This window comes from Zootoca vivipara, chromosome 2, assembly GCF_965207765.1.
Source record: "Zootoca vivipara chromosome 2, rZooViv2.hap1.1, whole genome shotgun sequence".
Classification (NCBI taxonomy): Eukaryota; Metazoa; Chordata; class Lepidosauria; order Squamata; family Lacertidae; genus Zootoca; species Zootoca vivipara.
The window spans coordinates 19,108,186-19,127,761 of record NC_142584.1 but is presented as its reverse complement, the minus strand read 5'-3'; the positions used below and the strand labels follow the sequence as shown (position 1 = coordinate 19,127,761).

At 44.0% G+C, this 19,576-nt stretch overlaps 1 protein-coding gene across 6 annotated transcripts in view; it reads right to left on the bottom strand.

Annotated features, from left to right (window-relative positions):
* DGKA (diacylglycerol kinase alpha) overlaps positions 1–18,671 on the bottom strand; it is a 55,368-nt gene extending 36,697 nt beyond the window's left edge. Inside the window, exons 1-2 of one of the 6 annotated variants that reach the window (XM_088662953.1) lie at positions 18,398–18,503; positions 17,104–17,312 (exon numbers count right to left, since the gene is read on the bottom strand). Coding sequence is in view for 1 of the 6 variants with exons in the window: in XM_060271986.2 (XP_060127969.1) it covers positions 11,161–11,164 (4 nt within the window). In the remaining 5 variants the exon portion in view is untranslated. Of the gene's footprint in view, positions 1–11,160; positions 11,210–17,099; positions 17,313–18,397 lie in introns of those variants that run through there. The other 5 variants (XM_088662954.1, XM_035103931.3, XM_035103933.3 and 2 more) reach the window with 5 other exon arrangements.
* Positions 18,672–19,576: the final 905 nt, after the last annotated feature.

Genomic DNA, 19,576 nt, shown 5'->3' with positions numbered 1-19,576 from the left:
GTACCATCAGTACAGCCATGCTGCCTGGGGCTGATGGGAATTGTAGTCCAACACATCTGGAGGGCCTCAGATTGGGGAAGGCTGGTTCTATAGTAAGTTAGTGTGATTTTCCTTTTGCGTCTACTTTTAACGCCCCCCAAAGGGGAAACATTAGGTTGTAACTCTCTGTGCTCTTCCATTGGGGAAAGGAGGTGCGATTTAGTGTTCGGATGTAGGGATCCTCAGCCTGAGGGGCTGTTCCTGCTCCCCGCTTGCACCATTTGCAAGAGTTCTTCCACCCACTCCTTCCTCTCCATCACCTACAAACCAGATTTCTTGCAGAAGAAACACCGAGGGCTTGCACCGATCTGCCACTTTGCAGATGCAAGGTGGCTTAAGAACCTAGATTAAACCAGAGTCAGAATCACACCTAATAACTCTGAAGATGTTATATTTCCATCTGTGGCTTATGCAGCTGCTGCATCTGATAGGAGGTACAATAAGCCATCTGTCAGGGGTAAGACCCAGTTGCCTGCAGTTCAGTCAACGGAAGCAGGTCTCTCTCTCTCACACTTTATCTTGCAACTGCATCTTTTTCTTTGTTCCTTTCATCGCATGCTGCTCACCCCCACCCCGTGTTTCTGCAAGCTGAATTACGTGGGCTGTCCCCTGAGGATGCATCGCTAGTGTTTGTTTGCCACACTCAGACTTACTTTTGAAATTGGAAACCGTTGCAAGCAATATTAGAAAGGCATAACTGCGAGAGCGGGAGGGAATCAAGAGAGCAACTATAGCAGTGGAAAGAAGTGTGTGAAATGATTATTCCAATACAAGACCTTCCTGCCTTATCCAGGGATGCTGCTGAGCCAGGGCCAGATTTAGGTTTGATGAGGCCCTAAGCTACTGAAGGTAATGGGGCCCTTTATATGTCCAGCTGTCCTTTATCAACAACAAATGGTCACTGGTTTTTGTGTTAAATATATGCCATATGGTAATTGATGGACCTAATAGGTATCTAAAGCCATTTGCCACTTAGCTTATACATAAATCCAGCACTGTGCTGAGCTGACAGGGAAGTACTTGGCAGGTCCCTGCTCTGCAGAATGAGGATGTGGGGGGACAAATGAGGAACGCTGGCTTACCACATTTGAAAGTGAAGTAATAAACGCTACCTTCTGAAAAGGCAGTGTAAAAGACCATTAAGTCTAGAACTACCTAACTGTAGAAAAAATGAAAATGCTATTCCATGAACGTTGGTCTAGCTGTATTTCATATATACCACCAGGGAGAATGTTAATTACAGTCCAGCCTTTCACACGGAACATTATAGAGGGATTTCCTGCAGTAAATTGTATACAATATCCAACGCTTTATTTTTTTGGAGAGAGAAAAAAAAGCTGCCGGTATTCACAATGAAGTTGTTACAGAAAATGGCACACTTTGAACATTGGGGGTATGTGTGTGTGTGTGTGTGTGTGTGCCAGAACTGCATACCCCTGAGTACCCCCAGAAAATAGCACTGACAATATCGAAATAGCATGAACCGATGCATAACTTTTTTATTTCACAATCAGCACTTTATTTCTGTTCTTCTGCATCAGGGGTCAGCAAACTTTTTCAGCCAGGGGCCGTTCAACTGTCCCTCAGACCTTGGGGGGGCAGACTATTTGGGGGGGGGAGAACGAATTCCTATGCCCCACAAATAAGCCAGAGATGCATTTTAAATAAAAGCACACATTCTACTCATGTAAAAACACTAGGCAGGCCCCACAAATAAGCCAGAGATGCATTTTAAATAAAAGGACACATTCTACTCATGTAAAAACATGCTGATTCCGGACCGTCCGCGGGCTGGATTTAGAAGGCGATTGGGCTGGATCCAGCCCACGGCATGGGCCTAGGCAGGGGGCAGGAGGGGGCAGCTGTCCCCCCAGAAGCAAAAAATTAATGTATTTTACAGACCATAACCAGCACTTTTCCCCTCCAAAAACTGAAGTGGAAAGGGCTTTGCTTTAGCAAGAGCAGCTAAGTCTCTGCTTGCTTGGGGGGGGGGACACAGCTGTAACAAAAACACATCAAATAAAGCAAAGTGGCTACCAGTAGTTTAGCAGTTAAGACAATGGAGCATATATCCCCAGGCAAGATTCGATAGCTGACCATTTCACCCTATTGTTCTTCAGTGGGAGTTGTTAATGAGCATTCAGGGATCACATTAAGAGTTCTATTGGCGATTTAATGAGGGTGCAGAGGATTCAATTTGACTAAGGTGGCTCTGCAAGGCTAAAAGGAAGTGAATAAGAAAGGGGGGGCTGTAGCTTTGACAGACACAGTGATGTTTATAAAAAGCAGTGGTGTTCCAGTCTGCCCCTCCTCCTGCATCTGTATACTGTAAATAAGGGGTGGCCACCTCCCAAGAGACTCTGATCTACTCGCAGAGTCTGAAACTGGGAGTGATCTACCCCCTTTTGGGGGGTTCAGGTCAAAGCTGTTGAGTTTTTTTAAGGAAGGGAAGCCCTGTTTAATACGGTATTTACCAGTAATTGGGGGGGGAGGCACCTAGGCCTCTAGGAGTTGGCTGCTATGCCTAGGAGTAGGACTATTCAAGAAAGCAGAATGATGCATATGCTATGGTAATATATCAACAGAATCATAGAATTGTAGTCGGAAGGGACCACAAGGGCCATCTAGTCCAACCCCCTGCAATGCAGGAATTTTTTCCTAAGGTGGGGCTTGAACCCACGACATGGTTGAAATATTATGCTGATATGCAGCAACTCCTCGGAGCCGTCGTGGCTGCGGCCGTGCCTTGCCTCGCCCTCGCCCTCCCTGCCACCCCCCTCTCGCCTGCCCGACCCTCCCGGCCTCTCCAGCCAAGCAGGGTAGCCGCCACCGCTGCCAGCCCCAGAAGCACAAGGTGGCTGCCGCCGCCACCGCCACAATGTCATCGGGCCCGCTGGCCCTGTAGCCCCACCCACATTCCCACTTCGTGGCCCCTCCCCTCCCGTGCCTTGGCCCCGCCCCTGAACGACCATGGCTCCCCCCCCCTAGTTTTGATCCTGGCTACGCCCCTGGCCCCCGGGCCTTAGTTTGCCTACCCATGTTCTACATGATTGGACTAATGAAATACTGTATATAATTGATATCAATATGAATTGTATGGCTGAGCTGAGTTATATTTTGTACTGTTAATGTTACTATAAAAACTAGTGAAAAAAATCTATTTTAGAAAGCAAATAATTACCTAACTGCACTACTGATCTGATCTGTTTGTTTCAGAGTGTTCGAAGGTGTTGGTACTGATCTTTAAAACCCTAAATTACTTCAGATCTGCCTAGTTACAGGAGCATATTGACTCTCATACAAACAGCAACGTGGGTTTTCTGGAAAATTCTGAATTGGATTATCTCCCCCAGAAAACAGACACCACTATTTGTAATTTGATTAGAAAATGTTCAGTTTGCACAGAGTAATTTTCTGATACCCTAGAGAATGATCTTATTTAGCATGACATTTTACTTGTCTGCTATATCTTTTGAAAAGTTGTCTCTTTGTCCATTCTCTATTAATTTGAACACTATTTGATACATCATAACAAAATTTTGCATGATGGTTCCTGAGATCAAGGAACAGGTTTTTTGTCTATGTTTGGATAAAATTGAACACCATCTTTATTCACGATGGCAAACTGATCCTTTCAAAACTGCATTGATTTTGACCGCTGATTTTTCTTTTGTTCGTATCTTAGAACACTCAATCAAAGCTGGGCGCTTTTCATTAGTATTCGACAAACAAAGCTAAAATCTTTGAAAACTGCCAGGCTTGCCTCAAATTGCATTGGCATCCTTTTGCTGTTACAAGCGAACTTACGAAACTGAGAATTTTCCACAAGTGAATAAAGCACTGGCAAATTTTCCTTTAAATGTTCTGTGAAATTTTTTCCGTCGTGCATCTTTGCGGAGAAACCTCCTCACACTGTTAGATAATGCCAGTACCAGGTGTGTGGTTAGGCAGAGGCAGAGCTAGGAGCAACGGCACCCAGAGTGGCGCACATGCTTGCACCCGGAGATGGGGCTAGCCGCTGGTGGGGGCAGCGTGGCGATGTCACCCCTCCTCAGGGATGACACCCGGGGCAGGCCGCACACGCTGCATCCCCCTTCCTCCGCCAGTGTGGGTAGGGGGACTTGTGCAAGATGCTCTCAATCGGCTCCCTCCCCAATTGTGTCTATCATGTCTTCTCCACCACTGTTGCTGCTCATTTGCTTCCCTTTCTCTCTGGTCCCAGCCCAAGCCACCTTCCAGAGGTAGAAACCAAAGCACATAGAGGTTACTGCTCCTTCTCCTTTCTTAGAGAGGGCAGGTGAAGAGGCTGCAACACAGGAAGGAAGGAGGTGGAGGCCCACAAGGCTCTAGGAATTGGCACCAAGCCTCCTACTAAGGTGTGGGCTTTGGCAAGTGCCCAAAGATACTGACTGCCAACAATAGCCCTGCTCTTAGATCACCTAGGGAAGCCCAGCTCTGCGTGCCAACACTGTCAATGATTAGACTGGCAGTTCCAACGAACAGGACTTTGCCTGCTGTTGATGTCACAATGCAGAACTCTGTCCCTCGGGGTCCCTGCGAAGCAAAATCTTTTACTGCTTTCCAAAGAACAGCAAAAAGCCTTTTCTTTTTCAGAAGGCACTTGGGATGCTGATGCAATGTACTTTTAAATGCACTGCTCTTAATTTCATTTCAAGATCATTTTTGTGATTGAAATTTGTTAATTGGTTTTGACCCACCCAAGGATTTATGGGTTTCTTTAAAAGAGAAAGGTGGGCAAGAATATACTTAATAAATTATTCACTCAGCTCCCAAATAATAGTGCCAAATCCAATATGCAGTACTTCTGCCCACGCACATTTTTAACAACACCCTCACGTGTCATTTCAAAACAATTTGATGCATGGTTACACGGCACCACCATGTACCTACTTCCAGGGAAAATGAGAAGACGTGCATTAAGAAGTGATAAGAAACAAATAAAAAAACTAGCAATGGCAGGGGCAATGGTAAGCATTCATCTCCTTTGTTCTTAGAGTAAAATAACTGGCATGTGACTCCAGTTAGTTTGTGCATCGATGCTCAGCCAGCCCCCTTGATTTCAATCATAATGTGCAATGCTTACATTACAGATAAGTGCAACTGTGGATTCTCCTGCATGACATCATTTGTGGGCCTTAGGTCTACATTCGATGTGTAGAACCAAAATTGTTAAGTGTCAGTGTTTACAACTGACTGACCTAATAACAGTCGCTCCTCTCCTGTCCGATCATGACAGGCAGGTGAGAAGCAAGGAATAGGCACGGGAGGTATATGTGAAGCAGAGTTAAATAACCTTTTTCAGTTCAGGAGCCACTTTCCCAGGGCCACATACCAGTGATGCGAAGGGCCAGAGACAAATGTGGGTGGGTTAAAGTGGGTGAAGCAAGTAATCTAAATTTCATCATCGTACAGTAGGCTAGTTTCTACACGGACACTATCCTCCCTCTAGGCCATGGGTAGGCAAACTAAGGCCTGGGGTCTGGATCTGGCCTAATCGCCTTCTAAATCCGGCCTGTGGACAGTCCAGGAATCAGCGTGTTTTTACATGTCCTTTTATTTAAAATGCATCTCTGGCTTATTTGTGGGGCCTGCCTGGTGTTTTTACATGAGTAGAATGTGTGCTTTTATTTAAAATGCATCTCCGAGTTATTTGTGGGGCATAGGAATCAGGGTGGATTTGATTTAAATCAAACTGATTTAAATCACGATTTAAATCACGATTTAAATCACTAATCAGTAAGGCTTGATTTAAATCATAGTTGATTTAAATCATAAAGACTAATTCTTGCTGGTATAACTTTATTATGCAAGTAGATGAAGATTTTTAGAATAACAACTTTTCATATTAGTTTTTTTATCCCCAGTTTAATAGGTTAATCATTCATATTTGGACAACTTTACTGTTGTACTTAGGAAGGAGAAAAATAATCATTACCTTAATAATAACAATTTAAATAGATTTATTCAACTGAAACAATAACATTTCAGCAAATGTTATTTGCTTAAACAAACATCCATGTTTGTTAACTAATTTGGCTAAACAAAAACAAAATATATATATTTTAAGAAACTTAGACTGTCAGCCCAGCCTACACATGAAAAACCTAAATACTGTCCAAACAATCAGAAAAATATTGTTTCTATTCTATTCACTGAACTTCTTGAAACTTAGCACTGAAGGGGTTGCTTCTGTATTCATAGGTTTGTAGAACAATAGGATTAAGGTCTTTTTCTCAACTCTGTTCATGTTATAACATTTTTGCTGTGAAGAAGAGGCATGTGATCTCTGTTGAGTCAAATTCAGTTTTGAGAACTGCAAAAGTAAACCAAGCACCTGTGATAATATCTTGTAGGCAGAGAAACTGCCCAATAATCTTACAAAAACCTCTGGAAGAGGTGAATGGATTAATGGAATTTATTTACCCCATAAATTAAACATATACAACCTTATACTACATAATTAAAAAAACTAATCTTTATTTCATGATGGAATAACCTTTGGATGGTAATATTCTTTCCTCAAAAAGCATTTTATTTAAAAAAATCCAATTTAAAGCAAAAAAATCGATTTAAATCAAAAAAATCCGATTTAAATCAAAAAAATCCGATTTTTTTTTATTTTTTTAAAAAAATCATTGATTTTTATCCACCCTGATAGGAATTCGTTCATTATTTTCCCCCAAAATATAGTCCAGCCCCTGAAGGCCCTCTGCTGGAAAAGTTTGCTGACCCCTGCTCTAGGCAAGCAGGGGGCATTATTCAAGGACACATTCCATGCAGACAACAATATTTGGGACGTGTAGCAGGGCCTGTGAGAGGGTGTGGTCTGTAGCAGGGTCTGCCCCTGCTGTAAAGGAAAGAGACAAGGAAGGCTCTCTTAGATTTTGCTTGCGGCTTTGAAGTGGCAAGAAAGGTGAAATATGAAGGTAGGGTGTGTGGGCTTTATTTGTTCCCATTACCGTTGCCTTGTTTTCCACTGAATCATGCTCCCTTGCTAGCTCTTTCAAGGCAGCACAGTTATTGCCCTCACCCTTGCAGACCAGAAACTTTCCCTCCCAAACCTCTTTATAAACAAGTGGGATCCTTCCGTGTGCATTCACTCTCACAGAGACACATGACAGGCCCTGTGATTGGCAATCCAAGCACGTAGAAAAGGAAGAAAATTTAGGAAGCAAAGGAGCTCTTTTCAATGCCTTCCCTTTGTCAGGCTGCCACCCAGCATCCCCTCAGTCCTGAGTTAGCAGCACAAGCCATTCCTTAAAGGGGTTTTGCCGGATGGTGGTGTGTTGTGAGCAGCAACATGTGCCTGAAATGGCTATCTAATCCTCTGAGTTTGAAAACTCCTCCAACAGGTCAAGAAGAGTGGGTGAAAATCAGATTGATGCTTACCTATTTTGCATCTGTGAAGCCCTTCATCGCCTGTTCTATTGTTCTTTCTTTTTTTCTTTTTTGCCTAATCCCCACATTGCAGCCTTAGCACTGCCAGTGAAGTTGCAATAAAATAGGTAAAGGTAAAGGTAAAGGTACCCCTGACCATTAGGTCCAGTTGTGACCAACTCTGGGGTTGCGGCGCTCATCTCGCGTTCTTGGCCAAGGGAGCCGGCGTACAGCTTCCAGGTCGTGCGGCCAGCATGACTAAGCAGCTTCTGGCGAACCAGAGCAGCACACGAAAACACCGTTTACCTTCCTGCTGTAGCAGTACCTATTTATCTACTTGCACTTTGACATGCTTTCGAACTGCTAGGTTGGCAGGAGAGATAGAAGCTAGAGACAGACAATTTTTTAAGAGAGACTTGTGAGTGGTCTAAGGGAGGCACTGCTTCCCAAAGAATGCACACATTCCTCTTGCTCCTTTGTCATCTCTGGTCAAACAGATTTATTTTTTTAAAAAAAGCAGTATGATAACCTGCTTCTTGTCAGCAGTGGTGAATAGCGGGATGTGCGCATGCACTACTATCAGTAGCCTCTTTCTGGAAAACACAGATCGATCTCACGGTTAATGTTGCAGAGGCTGTGCTAAACTCACCCCACATCATTCTCTCCTCAACCACCTCCTTTCCTTCTCCCGCAGCTGTTTGTTACTAGCACAGCACCTCTTTCCTCTCCACACCCCACACTCAGGGCAGCCCCGCTGCGATTTGCAACAAGGAAACAACACCAGGTGCCCCTTCCTGTACAGGCCTGCATATGGTTGTGTGGCTAGACGGACAAATGGGACCCACAACTAAATGTCACAATGCATCCTCACCCCATAAGAGACAGCCTGAAAGAGAAGTCTAGTAGCACTGTTCAGGCCTCAGTGAGGTGGTGGTGGGCAAAGGGAGCAGGAAAGGATCCTGGTTTAGGGCTGCTGCCAGCTTCAAATCTGAGCATTTCATGGCTATACCCTGCTTAACAGAACATTCATCCTTATTGGTTTGCGCAAAGTTTGGCAACATGGGCTCTTCAATGAGCATTCATTCTAACTAGTTTACTGGGAGGTTAGACAATGTTGCATCAGGCAAATGGGATCTCTATCATTTCCCTATCACAAGAAGTCCAGTTCTGGGATGGAGGGGTGGGGAGTGAGATTGTTGTGCAACTTGAATGCTAGTTTATGACTGAATCCCACCAAGAAATAGCAATAGTCTGGAAGTGCCCATTGTGGTGAATGGAATGGGTGATGAGTTTTGGTGGTTGGTTCAGTAGTGTGAGTAGCAAAGTATGTCCTTTCCCCTCACCTCCTTTTCATCCAAATATAGTGCAAGGAGGGGAGGGTTGCTGTTGTTGCTTTTAAATCCTCCTGGATCCCATCCAGTAGTCTATTTTACTACTTCCACCCAACCTCCACTCTGCCTCAATATTCCATATATCCTGGAAGCTCACAAGTCCTTTACAGATTTACATAGTATGTATCTATGTACCTTGATTTTTAATTCGTTCCACGGGTCTATTCTTATAACGAAAAATTCGTCTAGCGAATCCCATAGGAATGCATTGAATTTTTTAATTTTAATTTTTTGCCCATAGGAACGCATTAATTGAAGTTCAATGCATTCCTATGGGAAACCGCGATTCGCTAGACAAATTTTTCGTAAAACTAATTCGTCTAGCGAGGCAACCTCCGCTAGAAAAATCCTTTCTTTAAACGAAAATTTTGTCTTACAGGGCGTTTGTTAAGCGAGGCACCCCTGTATTTGTTTAGTTAGAACAACACAGCTGCCATAAGCAGGTGGAGGAAAGAAAGGCCCAAGTGGTGATGTTTCCCACTGGCTTGTTCATCAGGGACAACAAGTGCTACATGGGAGCAAGACAGCAAGGGGCAAACTGCACTTCTCCCCTAACATTTCTACAAGGAAATAGTATTTGAAGAAAAATCTGTGGAGGAGGACTATTTTGAGAGTAGAGTTCTCAAAGCCCACTTGTGATTTATCCCTTCCCCCCAATGAAATTTGGAAAGGGAAAAGCATCACTACAGCCTCTGATGTGTTCCACCCCCATCTAAGACGCGTTCAAGTTCCTGCCCTGCTCTTCTCCAGTTGTTCTTGCAGCTTGTCCCACCTGTGGATTTTCAGCCAGTTTTGCATTCCCTGAAAGAAGGTCATACAGCAGCTGTCTCCACCATTTCACTCCCTCTCCCTGCCTCATGCATACACTCAAAAGCCAGGTGTCGCACAATGGGAAATATTGATATTAAATAAAACAGGTTGAATCTGCACAAACTACTCCGAGAGCACTTCCAGATGACTTGTTTATTTAAGATTCGTTCTGATCTGTTTGCACACTTTCCAATGCATTTTCCATCACTTCCCTTCTCTCAAAAACTCCAGTCTCCTTGGGAAATGGGTTTGCTGTGCAAGACTTCACAGCTACCAATAATTGTGCATCCTCAATTTGTCGGGATGTAGCTGAATCTTACCCAAAACCAGTGATTGTATCCGGACTGGGAGCAGTCAGATCCCAGGGCTGACAGCTTGCAAACATCAGCCAGGCAATGATGGCTTCCATTAGAAACCTCACTTCAGCTACATGGCATCCGTTACCCAGGGTGTAAGCATGCCTCAAGGATCAACCGTAATTCAAAAGCAAACACACCTCTTTCCTGTGTACATCCCTGTGTGGACTTTGCACAATTTCAAAGGCAGAAGAGACGTTTGCTCACATATTGAGAAAACGGTGACTGCTGACAATACCTAATACTGTACTGATAGGGTATAAAAGCAGGCCTTCAGACTAGATGTACCTATGAGAAACAATCACTCCTAGGGCAATGACGTAGGGTGATTCTGCTCCAAAATCAGGTCACTCGTTTTCAGCAAATAAAAGTCTGCATATTTCTATGTATTTTCTTAGTTCCACATAACTTTATCAGCTTTCATGAGTCAGGCTGTTAAACAACATGGAATTTTAAAGCACCAAATGGCCATTTCTGTTACAAAACGCTTTGGCAACTCTTCTGGGGTGGACTTTTATAGCAAGGTTTTAGCAAGGCAAGGCATATAAATTAGGAATGGAGAGAAGGGACAATCAGGCATACATTTCAAAGCTTTCCTCCATCATGAAGGCTTTTCAAAAGAAATGGCATATACAGTTAGCATTTCATTACATTAGCCTACATGCTAAAATGCTCAAGAAGCCACACAGGGGGAATCCATAATCTAAATCAAATGTTAGGGTGGTTTTCTTTAAATCACCCTTCATCACTACCCACTACCTCCTTTTATTGGAAATCATAGGGTGAAAAATCCCTTAGCACAATAGATAGCAGATTCTATACTGATGTGGTGAGATCAAGGGCATGCAAAATGCTTACCCCCCCCCCAATATGCTTGGAGACCATTGCCACCTATGGATTAGTGGCAGGTTTATTTTTCCTAGTTAATTTCTGAACAGGAAGTACGTTTATTTTCCTAAATTAAAAATAACTCCATTGGGAGGTTATAAAGTCCTGTGATATTTGCCCAAGAACGGGGCCCCTGATCTCTTGAGTAAATGTGTACTTTGGCATATGCAGATTTGTGTGCACTGTAACTAGGCTCTTGAACAAAAGGAATATATAGACGCTCTCAGCACTGTGGGGCTGCACTAGACAAGGTGCTGAGAAAGATACAATTGACTCACCCATGGCTTTTCATTTTTTAAAAAAGAAGTTCCAGCAGTCATGTGCACCCCCACCTGCAAATTGGATTGGAAAAGCAATGCTAGGATGCAGAACTGTTAAATCATTTCAACATGCTGTTTGCTCAATATATTGATCCCCTGCCACAGTAGATCTATGCACAGTTCTCCCAGCATCTTTGTCAAGTGGGGGAAGACAGTTGCCCAGATACACCAAAACATTGCCCCCACTTGTAATGGCTCGGGTCATTGAAGAGCCAGTTGTCTTATTAAAATAGAAGATGAACTGCTTCGCCCTAAACAAATCAGGCAGGTTTATCTGAACCACAGAGATGACAAGTAAGATATAGGAAGTCATTGAAGTCTGGGGCAAGAATGAGTTACGTAGAATGGCACTTGAGCATCTTCCAAGGTCTGGTCAGACTCTCAAGAATCGCAGACTTTTAATCTATGTTGTTGCAGTGACTGCTGTTTACAATATATTGGCAAAATATTCTTATTCTATTTACTGTATTTTTATTTATAATACTGCTTATATGCAGTAAAAAGAAGTTCATTAAGTTTCTAATATTATGATTTCTAACCTCAAATACATTAAAAAAAACTCCAACAACTAATTCCAGCTGTTTACATTTGAGAGTTAATGGCTTCAACAAATATTGCAACTTATGCACAGGGCCCACCAGCTGTAATTTAGCATGACAGTCTTCAAACTTTTCAAACCCAAGAGCTTAGTCTACTGCATAATATACACATTTGGAAAATCACTTTTTAATTTTTTTTAATTTTACCATCTAGCTGTATGGTAGTGGTAGTGCTGCTGTTGTGATCCACTTTAGGTGACTTTGCAGTTGTGAGTTCTGACCCGCTAGTTGTAGACAGGGCTGTCCCAAGAATTTTGACACCTGAGGCAAACCACAAAATGGCACATACCCCTCCCTAAGGGAAGAAGGGGTGAGTGAAGATCTACACCAGGAACAACCGGGGAATAAAGATCTACATTGGGAACCAAGTGGGGAATCCAATCAACCTTACCTGACAACTGAATTGGAGATCAATGGAGGGGAAAGTGGTCTGCTCTGAATCACACCAGGTGGGTGCAGACTCCACCAGACCCCAGAGGGCAGCCCCTGCCATTTCCTCCCCAGGGCTGGGAGGAGACAGTGCCTCCTATTCCCCAAGAGCTCCTGTACATGCAACATGGGGGGGGCTGTTAAGGAGGGGCAGATCCAGCATCCAAGGTGCATGCTGCAACTGTCACTGACACTGCAGTAATGTAGTAGCAGAAGTGGGCAGTGCATTGCTTGGAGGCTGGATCTGCTGCCCCTGTGACTCCTGCCACCTGAGGCCATTGCCTCACCAGGGTCTGTTCAAATAGTTGCTGTGACATAGTGACAGATGTACACAAACAGAGGCTTGTTTGCTTTTCCAAAACTTGTCCTGTGGCTACCACATGCCCAGGTGTAATGAACTGGCCCTGGGGGGAAATGGCTGCACACTGTTGTACTCATGTGCAACTGCAAGCTTGCTGTAGCCTCATGTCATTTTATATTTGAAGAGTGTCCATCAGAGGTAAATTACATTTTCTAATTCAGACTAATGAATTAGAGAAAAGAAGTACAACTCCTGAGTTTCAGCCCCACTTTTCCTAGCTGCTGCCCAACCCACAGAGAGGGGTTCTTACCTTTAAATAAGGAAGGTATAATTATTCAGGCAAGTAACAGGACAGGCTCAACAGTGTACACTGTGCTCAGGTGTCACAATTGCAGAGTTCAAGAGCAGGACAAGAAGTTCAGAACTAGACAGAAGCAGCAAAAATATCCCAACATGTTTTCCTGCTCTTCTCGCCAAGCATTTAAAGACGGGCAGCGGCACGCTCACTCGCCTTACAGGAATGTGAAGATTGCAGGGGCAGGTGGGTCTGCTGCCATCTGCAAAGGCAGCACCTGGTTCTAGGTGATAAGGCTGCACCCTCCCATTCAGTCGCTGCCACATCCTGTTCAGGCTTCCTCCACAGCTGATCAAAGCCTTTCCCCACACATGCACTGAAGCACTCTGCTCTGCAGGAAGATCAGAGGGGAAAGTTGGCATCTCTGCTCCCCTTTCCAAAGTGACTGATGTTGGGGGATGGGGGCGGGGAAGGGGAAGGGGAGAATGCTCCCTGCTCTAACCCAGGTTCCTACCATCCAGCCCCCTCCTCTTGTTTCTTCCTCCTCCCTCATGCATTACAGCCTGCCAAGCCCAGCCAGATTCCAACAATGCTGCAAGGTTCATGTCATCAAGACTGAACTACTGTAAATGAGGCAATTGTTCCTTCTGCACTACAGCCCTTTGCTGCTGCTGAGACATTGCTTTCCCATAAACAGCTGGGATTGGGATTAGAAATGGAAGCTCCATGCAAGTGCAAAATCTAGCATAGTAATATTCAGCAATGCCCTTTCCTCATGGCTAACATCCTCCTAGGGCAGTGGTTCCCAATTAGCTAATTAATGAGGACCCCCAATTTTTCAAAAAGCCCCCTATTTTTGAAAAATTTTCATAACTCTATGGTAGTTACCTCTGCAAAGCAATTTTTTTGAACAAGATCTGGGGGAGCCCCTAGTAAGGAAATAATTTTAGGTATACTAAAAAACAGACTAGGGCTCAGCGATATCTGCTTTTTAACATTGTGTCATATCAGCAGCTGAACATTACGATATTCCAATATATCACGATGTCTGAAATTGGAGATCATGTGTGGGGATGAGGAAAGGAGCAGCCACTGAGATCCGGAGGGTGGGGGAAGAAGAGGAAGTGGAGTCACCTCCACCACATAGTTTGAGTGGGAGGGGATGGGGATTGGGGAGGTACATCAAGCCACTGTCAGGGGGGGCAGCCAGCAGTGGCAGCCAGCATGAGGAAAGGCTGCAGCATTATTGGCTGCCCTTGTCTTCCTCCGCGTGAGGCAGGGAGCTCAGATCAGCAGCATTATCGGTTGAGATAATCGTGAGATATCGGTGGTGCCTTGATATCAGCTGCCCTGCTCTCATTCGCACGAGGGGAAATATATTGCTGCATATTGCCAGGTCAAAATCGTTATCGCAGTGTGATTTCAAAACCAATTTTGGCCAATATATTGAAAAATTGCACAATGCTAAAAGAGGCCATAAAATTTGTGATATTACCATGAAAAAATGACAAAAAAATTAGTGATGGGGGAGGTAAGGGATTGGGCCACGGGTGCGTTCTGTGGACCCCCAGGAGTCCCTGGACCCCTAATTGGAAACCACTGTCCTAGGATGTTTCCTCACAAATAAACCACAATCATTAACACTTTCCCCCTTATAAGGTAAGCCAGTTTTATTGCTTCCTGACATGAAGAGGTGGGAAATCAATGATCAATCACCCATTAGGTGTTCCTTTCTGTCTCTATTAAGCAGAACCTTAATTACTGATTGTCTCTCATTTTTTCTTACGAGAATGCTTACGAACAGCTATGAAAAAACAAAATAATGAGGAAATACCAACAATTAAAGCCTCTCCACTCCCCTTTGGGAAGAGAAACTGAGACTGGAGCAATTAAGAGAGCTGAGGCTATTTAAGGGGAAATTTACCCCACAACCTGTGCTTCTCAGGAACTGAACTTGCAAATAGGAAATGTTACATTTAAGGAAAATGAACTTTTAAAGCCTTAGTCACACTTTACCCATCTACCATATAATGTAACTTCTCCAAGCTAAATATTCTCACCTCTTTCAACTAATCCCCATAGGTTTCCGGTCCCTCAAAATCCAGGTCCCGCTCTTGCAGACACAGTCTAGTTTGTTGATATCCCTAAATGGGACAATGTCTGCAGGACAGGACACAGAAAAACTAGCTTCCCCAGACCTGGGAAATTGTGGATGTGACAAGCTTAATATGAAAGAGCCAACCTGTAGGCCGCAATCCTATGAACACTTAACCTTGGAATAAGTCCCATTGAACTCTGTAAAACAGACTCCTCAACAGACATGCATTACACAGTTGACCACCAGATGTTAGTTCAATAAAAGATATCACCTTTCTCACTTTGAGTACTGTGTATTTCCCGGAGCAACACTGCTGTAACATTCTATACCAAACTAGATATTATTCTTGGCATAACACTGATGTGTTAATAGCTGAAATATCAAGTACTTGGCTAGCACAAGAGAGGAATTTCTGAGCAGCACAAACAGTAAAATAAGAGGATTATTATTTTTTGTCACTTTGAGTCATCACTTGCCCATCTTCCTCCTGTTCAACCTAACCTCAATAATTGGAAGATACCCAAAGAATTTCAGCTTTTTCTGATAATTGATCCAGAGCCTAAAAAGTACAGTTCTGCTATTTTTCTCCCAAGAAATCCAGATCTTTACAGAAACCATTCAGCATTAAGATTCAGAAAATAAGTTGTGCATTGACCAAGGCCTGTGTTGGCAGAATCAGAAGATGCATTTGAAACACACGAGATTCCTATACACATGTGGCATCATGGTTCCAAAGCCCTTATAGCTAATTGTAATGGTGCCTTTCAAAGCTTCTCATCTAGCAAAAAACAATGAGAATTCTCCGAGATCCAATTTCTGAAACAAACTCGTAACATCATGAGAGATTTATCGGAAATCACTATTCCAATTTTAAAGCTGTCAGAATGAAAAGTTTTGAAGAAAGTGTCCCCTGGGAGAAAGTTTGAGAGGGAGAGGGGCTCTTTCAAGCAGTCTTTGTAGATTATAATTTAGCTAATTTGGTAGGCCTAAATTTGTTTGCTGGAGGAAAAATGCCCTTTGCTCAGGGTCTTACACACAAACAGGATCAAGAATCATCTAACTGGTTTACACAAAAGATTACACAAAAGGTTTTTCAAAGCTGTTTTCAACAGTGGACACCTGCTGAATTGTTACCTACCATTTTAAGGCACTTTTCAGTGTTTTGCAATTTTATCCAAATCACTGAGGTAGATTATTTGATGAGAAACAGTGAGTGCCTGAGGACACTTTGCACACAATTCTCTAAGTGAGAATTTGAACCTTGGCCTCTTGCCTTCCAACAAAAGCACAAAGTTAAACTGAACTTTGCTAATAATAATATTGCACTTATCCACAGGCCTAGCCTGTAACCTATCGGCCTGTTTGGCCTTGCCACATTCCCACCACATCCTGCCCTCATAAACCCGTTTTTCTCAATAAGCTCCATCTTCCAGCCAGAAGGAGGAAAGAGATGGCTGACACAAAACTAAACTGGCCCATGGGGTACCTCCACTGTGAAACCCTGCACCATCTGCTTTAATACTACATCCAACAAATTATCAAATGTTTATAAAGTTCTTTTTTGTTATGGATTTCAAAAATCATAAGCAGTGTTCAAAACTCCCATTGTTCTAGGAGCATTTTGCAACAGGGAATTTCATTTGTGTGAGTAGCTTCTGAGCTCTGGGTGCAGTACTGTGCCTAAGATTTCAGATTAATTCTGCAGAGTGGAAGAAAAAGAGGACCTTTTTCTGCCTTCCCACTTCCAGATACTCTCTGAAGTCTGGAGAAGAGGCCCTCTAAGAATATTAGGGGGGTGGGCAGGGGAAGGATACTAGACCCATGTGAAAAATGAACTTTTAGCTGCAGTTCATTCATTTTCAGCTTTGTATTCTTGTTATAAAAAAGCAAGCCTAGACATTCCATTGTTGTGCCCATAACTTGGTTTAAGGTGCCATTTAGCTCCTAGCTTTCATATCTCAGCTTCCAACACTGATCATAAGGGACCCATATAATTATCAAAGCCTCACCCATTAATTACAGAAATATGTACAAAGCACTCTAGCAGACTGTAGCTCAGGGGAACACGCAACGGTCATTTCCAGCATCTTTATTTAAAGCTTTCTCACAGGAAACAGCCCAGGAAAGACCTACTAGTGGAGACCTTGGAAGTGCTGACTTTCAAATAAATCATACTTGCTAGAAAAATAGGAGTCTCTTTGTATCCTCGAACCTTGCTGTAGTAGACAACAAAAGCTGCAGTAAGGGACTTCACCAGAATAGAAGCTTGAGAGATATTCATCAAGTGCTTTTAATCCAAACGTGCCAATTCCTTTCTCTCTCCTCCTTCAGGAAAGCTGCCAAAACATCTAGACGGCATCTCACCGTTAATGAGGGGCAAACGGTCTCCTGCATTGCAGAGATAAAGAAAGCTAGGTGGAAAGCGAAGGAGGCACATTTCAGGATGACAATCCGGGATCGCTTTACAGGGCTCATGGCACGAAACTGAGGCATGCAATGTCAAGTTATCCGTGGCAAATCAGAAGAATCAACGCCCTCTTATTCACAGGAAATGAGGCCAAGCAAGCCTTCCCCAGGGTCAGATAAAACCAGAGAGCCTTCAATGAACGAGGTAACCGATAGCAGCGGCAGCAGAACGTTTAAGTTTAAAGTAGTACTAAGTACCGTCTTTCCCCCCCCCACCGCCCCCCTCCCTCCAGCAGGCTAGACCAAAATAGGTTTCCTTCCTCTTGTGGGATGGGGGTGGGGAATAAATACAAAAGAAAACTTTGCGGCTGGCATTGTTTCTTGGTGCAGCGACGTGCCACATTTCTGCATGGCAGGGAGGTGAATCACCAGACATTTAAGTTGCACTATTCATTTTTCTCTTTTCCCCCCCACCCCAACCCCAACCCCGTCGCCCCACCTCCGAAAGCACACGAAGTTCTCTCTCAGTCTCTCCCCTCGTTGCTGCTAAAATAAGAAAGCCGTCCGCCTGCTTCCCCAGGACGCGCCTTGGAGTCATACATATTTTAAAGAAACCTATTTTTGCCCCTTCCCAGATTGCAGCGCTCTGTCGCTCTCTTGCAGACAGACAAAAATAATGACAACGAAATCCGGTCGAACTGAAAGGCTGCTGGTGGTGGGGTTTGTAACGGCTGTAAGGACCCCCCCGCACAATTTGCACACATTCCCCACCCCAAATGCAGTCTCTGGTAGCAGACAGCAAAGGAACTCGGGCTCTCGTGGTTTTAAAGCCTACTGCTTCCGTCCAGTCTACCTGAGAAAAAGCTGACAGTTCACAAACACGCTGGCCCTGGAAATTGCCCCCCTGCACATCTCATCTCCTGAAACTTCTACAATCCATACCCCCCAAAATCCTGCCGGATTCCTTTATCCTGAGCGCGCGCCGCGCCGCGCGCAAAACTCACACATCTCTGGCAACAAAGCGTCGCTATAGAAGACTAATAAAAGAAAGCGAGGGGTTTCTGTACCTTGCTTTGGCTTTGCAGACCGGCTCAGCAGCACACTGGAAGTTAGCAACACAAAATACAGAGGGCTGACTGAAGCTCAAGCAAACTCAATCACACCCTCCTCTGAGCCAGCCCTACTCCTGACATCAGCGCAAGGCAGTTCTCTTTCGACTTCTTCTTTCCTTCATTGTATACATTAAAGCACACAACACCGGGTGGAGGGGAGGGGCGGGTGCAGGAGGAGGAAGAATGGCGGGCAAAAAGAAAAGAAAAACGATACGAGCTGCTTCCTCAGTACAGAGCTGGCCATCCAACGAGGCGGTGGGACCCGGGCTCAGAAATTAGGACCAGGATGGAAAAGAGCCCCCCTATCTTCTCCACAAAGCCTATAAGAATCTCTCTCCCTCTCCCACGTTTCCTCTAGGCCTCCCCGCTGCTGTTTTGCATTGCTATTTTGCATTTCTCTCTCAACCATGTCTACTGATTACTTATATGATCTTTTCATAGAGAAAGCAAGAACAATGGGTGAGGAGGTAAGTGGTTACATACAGAATTACTGAGGAAGGCTTTTAAAAAGTATGCAAACATTCATCCTAGTTCCTTTAGATTAAGGTTTTCAAACTTCTATCTCTGGGGTCTCTTTCTGTCGAAAACTTGATTCTGGGCATATTCTAAGATGCACACTAAGCCCACATGGGACAAACGAGCTCAGTCACTTCAGAAGACCTAAGAATGTGCTCAGAAAAAGACACCCAACATTTCAACAGAAACCCGTGAATTGTGATCAGAGCAACAAGATCCAGCAGACAGCTTTATAATCAAAACTGCTCTAGAACCATTCCAGCTTTATCAAACTGTATCCTGAATTATGATATACTAGGACAGGCATCCCCAATCTCAGCCCTCCAGATGTTTTGGAACTACAATTCCCATCATCCCTGACCACTGGTCCTGTTAGCTAGGGATGATGGGAGTTGTAATCCCAAAACATTTGGAGGGCCGTGTTTGGGGATGCCTGTACTAGGATCAAACTGAAAGCTGAGCTATGACAGCTGTGGAGCTATGAAGGAGCTAATGGGAAACAGATTGCTCAGGGATACCTGAAGGTTGGCAGAAGCAGAAAAATCTTTAGAGGCAGGGGGAACCCAGAGGACAAAAGACACACGGAGAGACAGCTAAATGGTGACTGAATATGGGCAG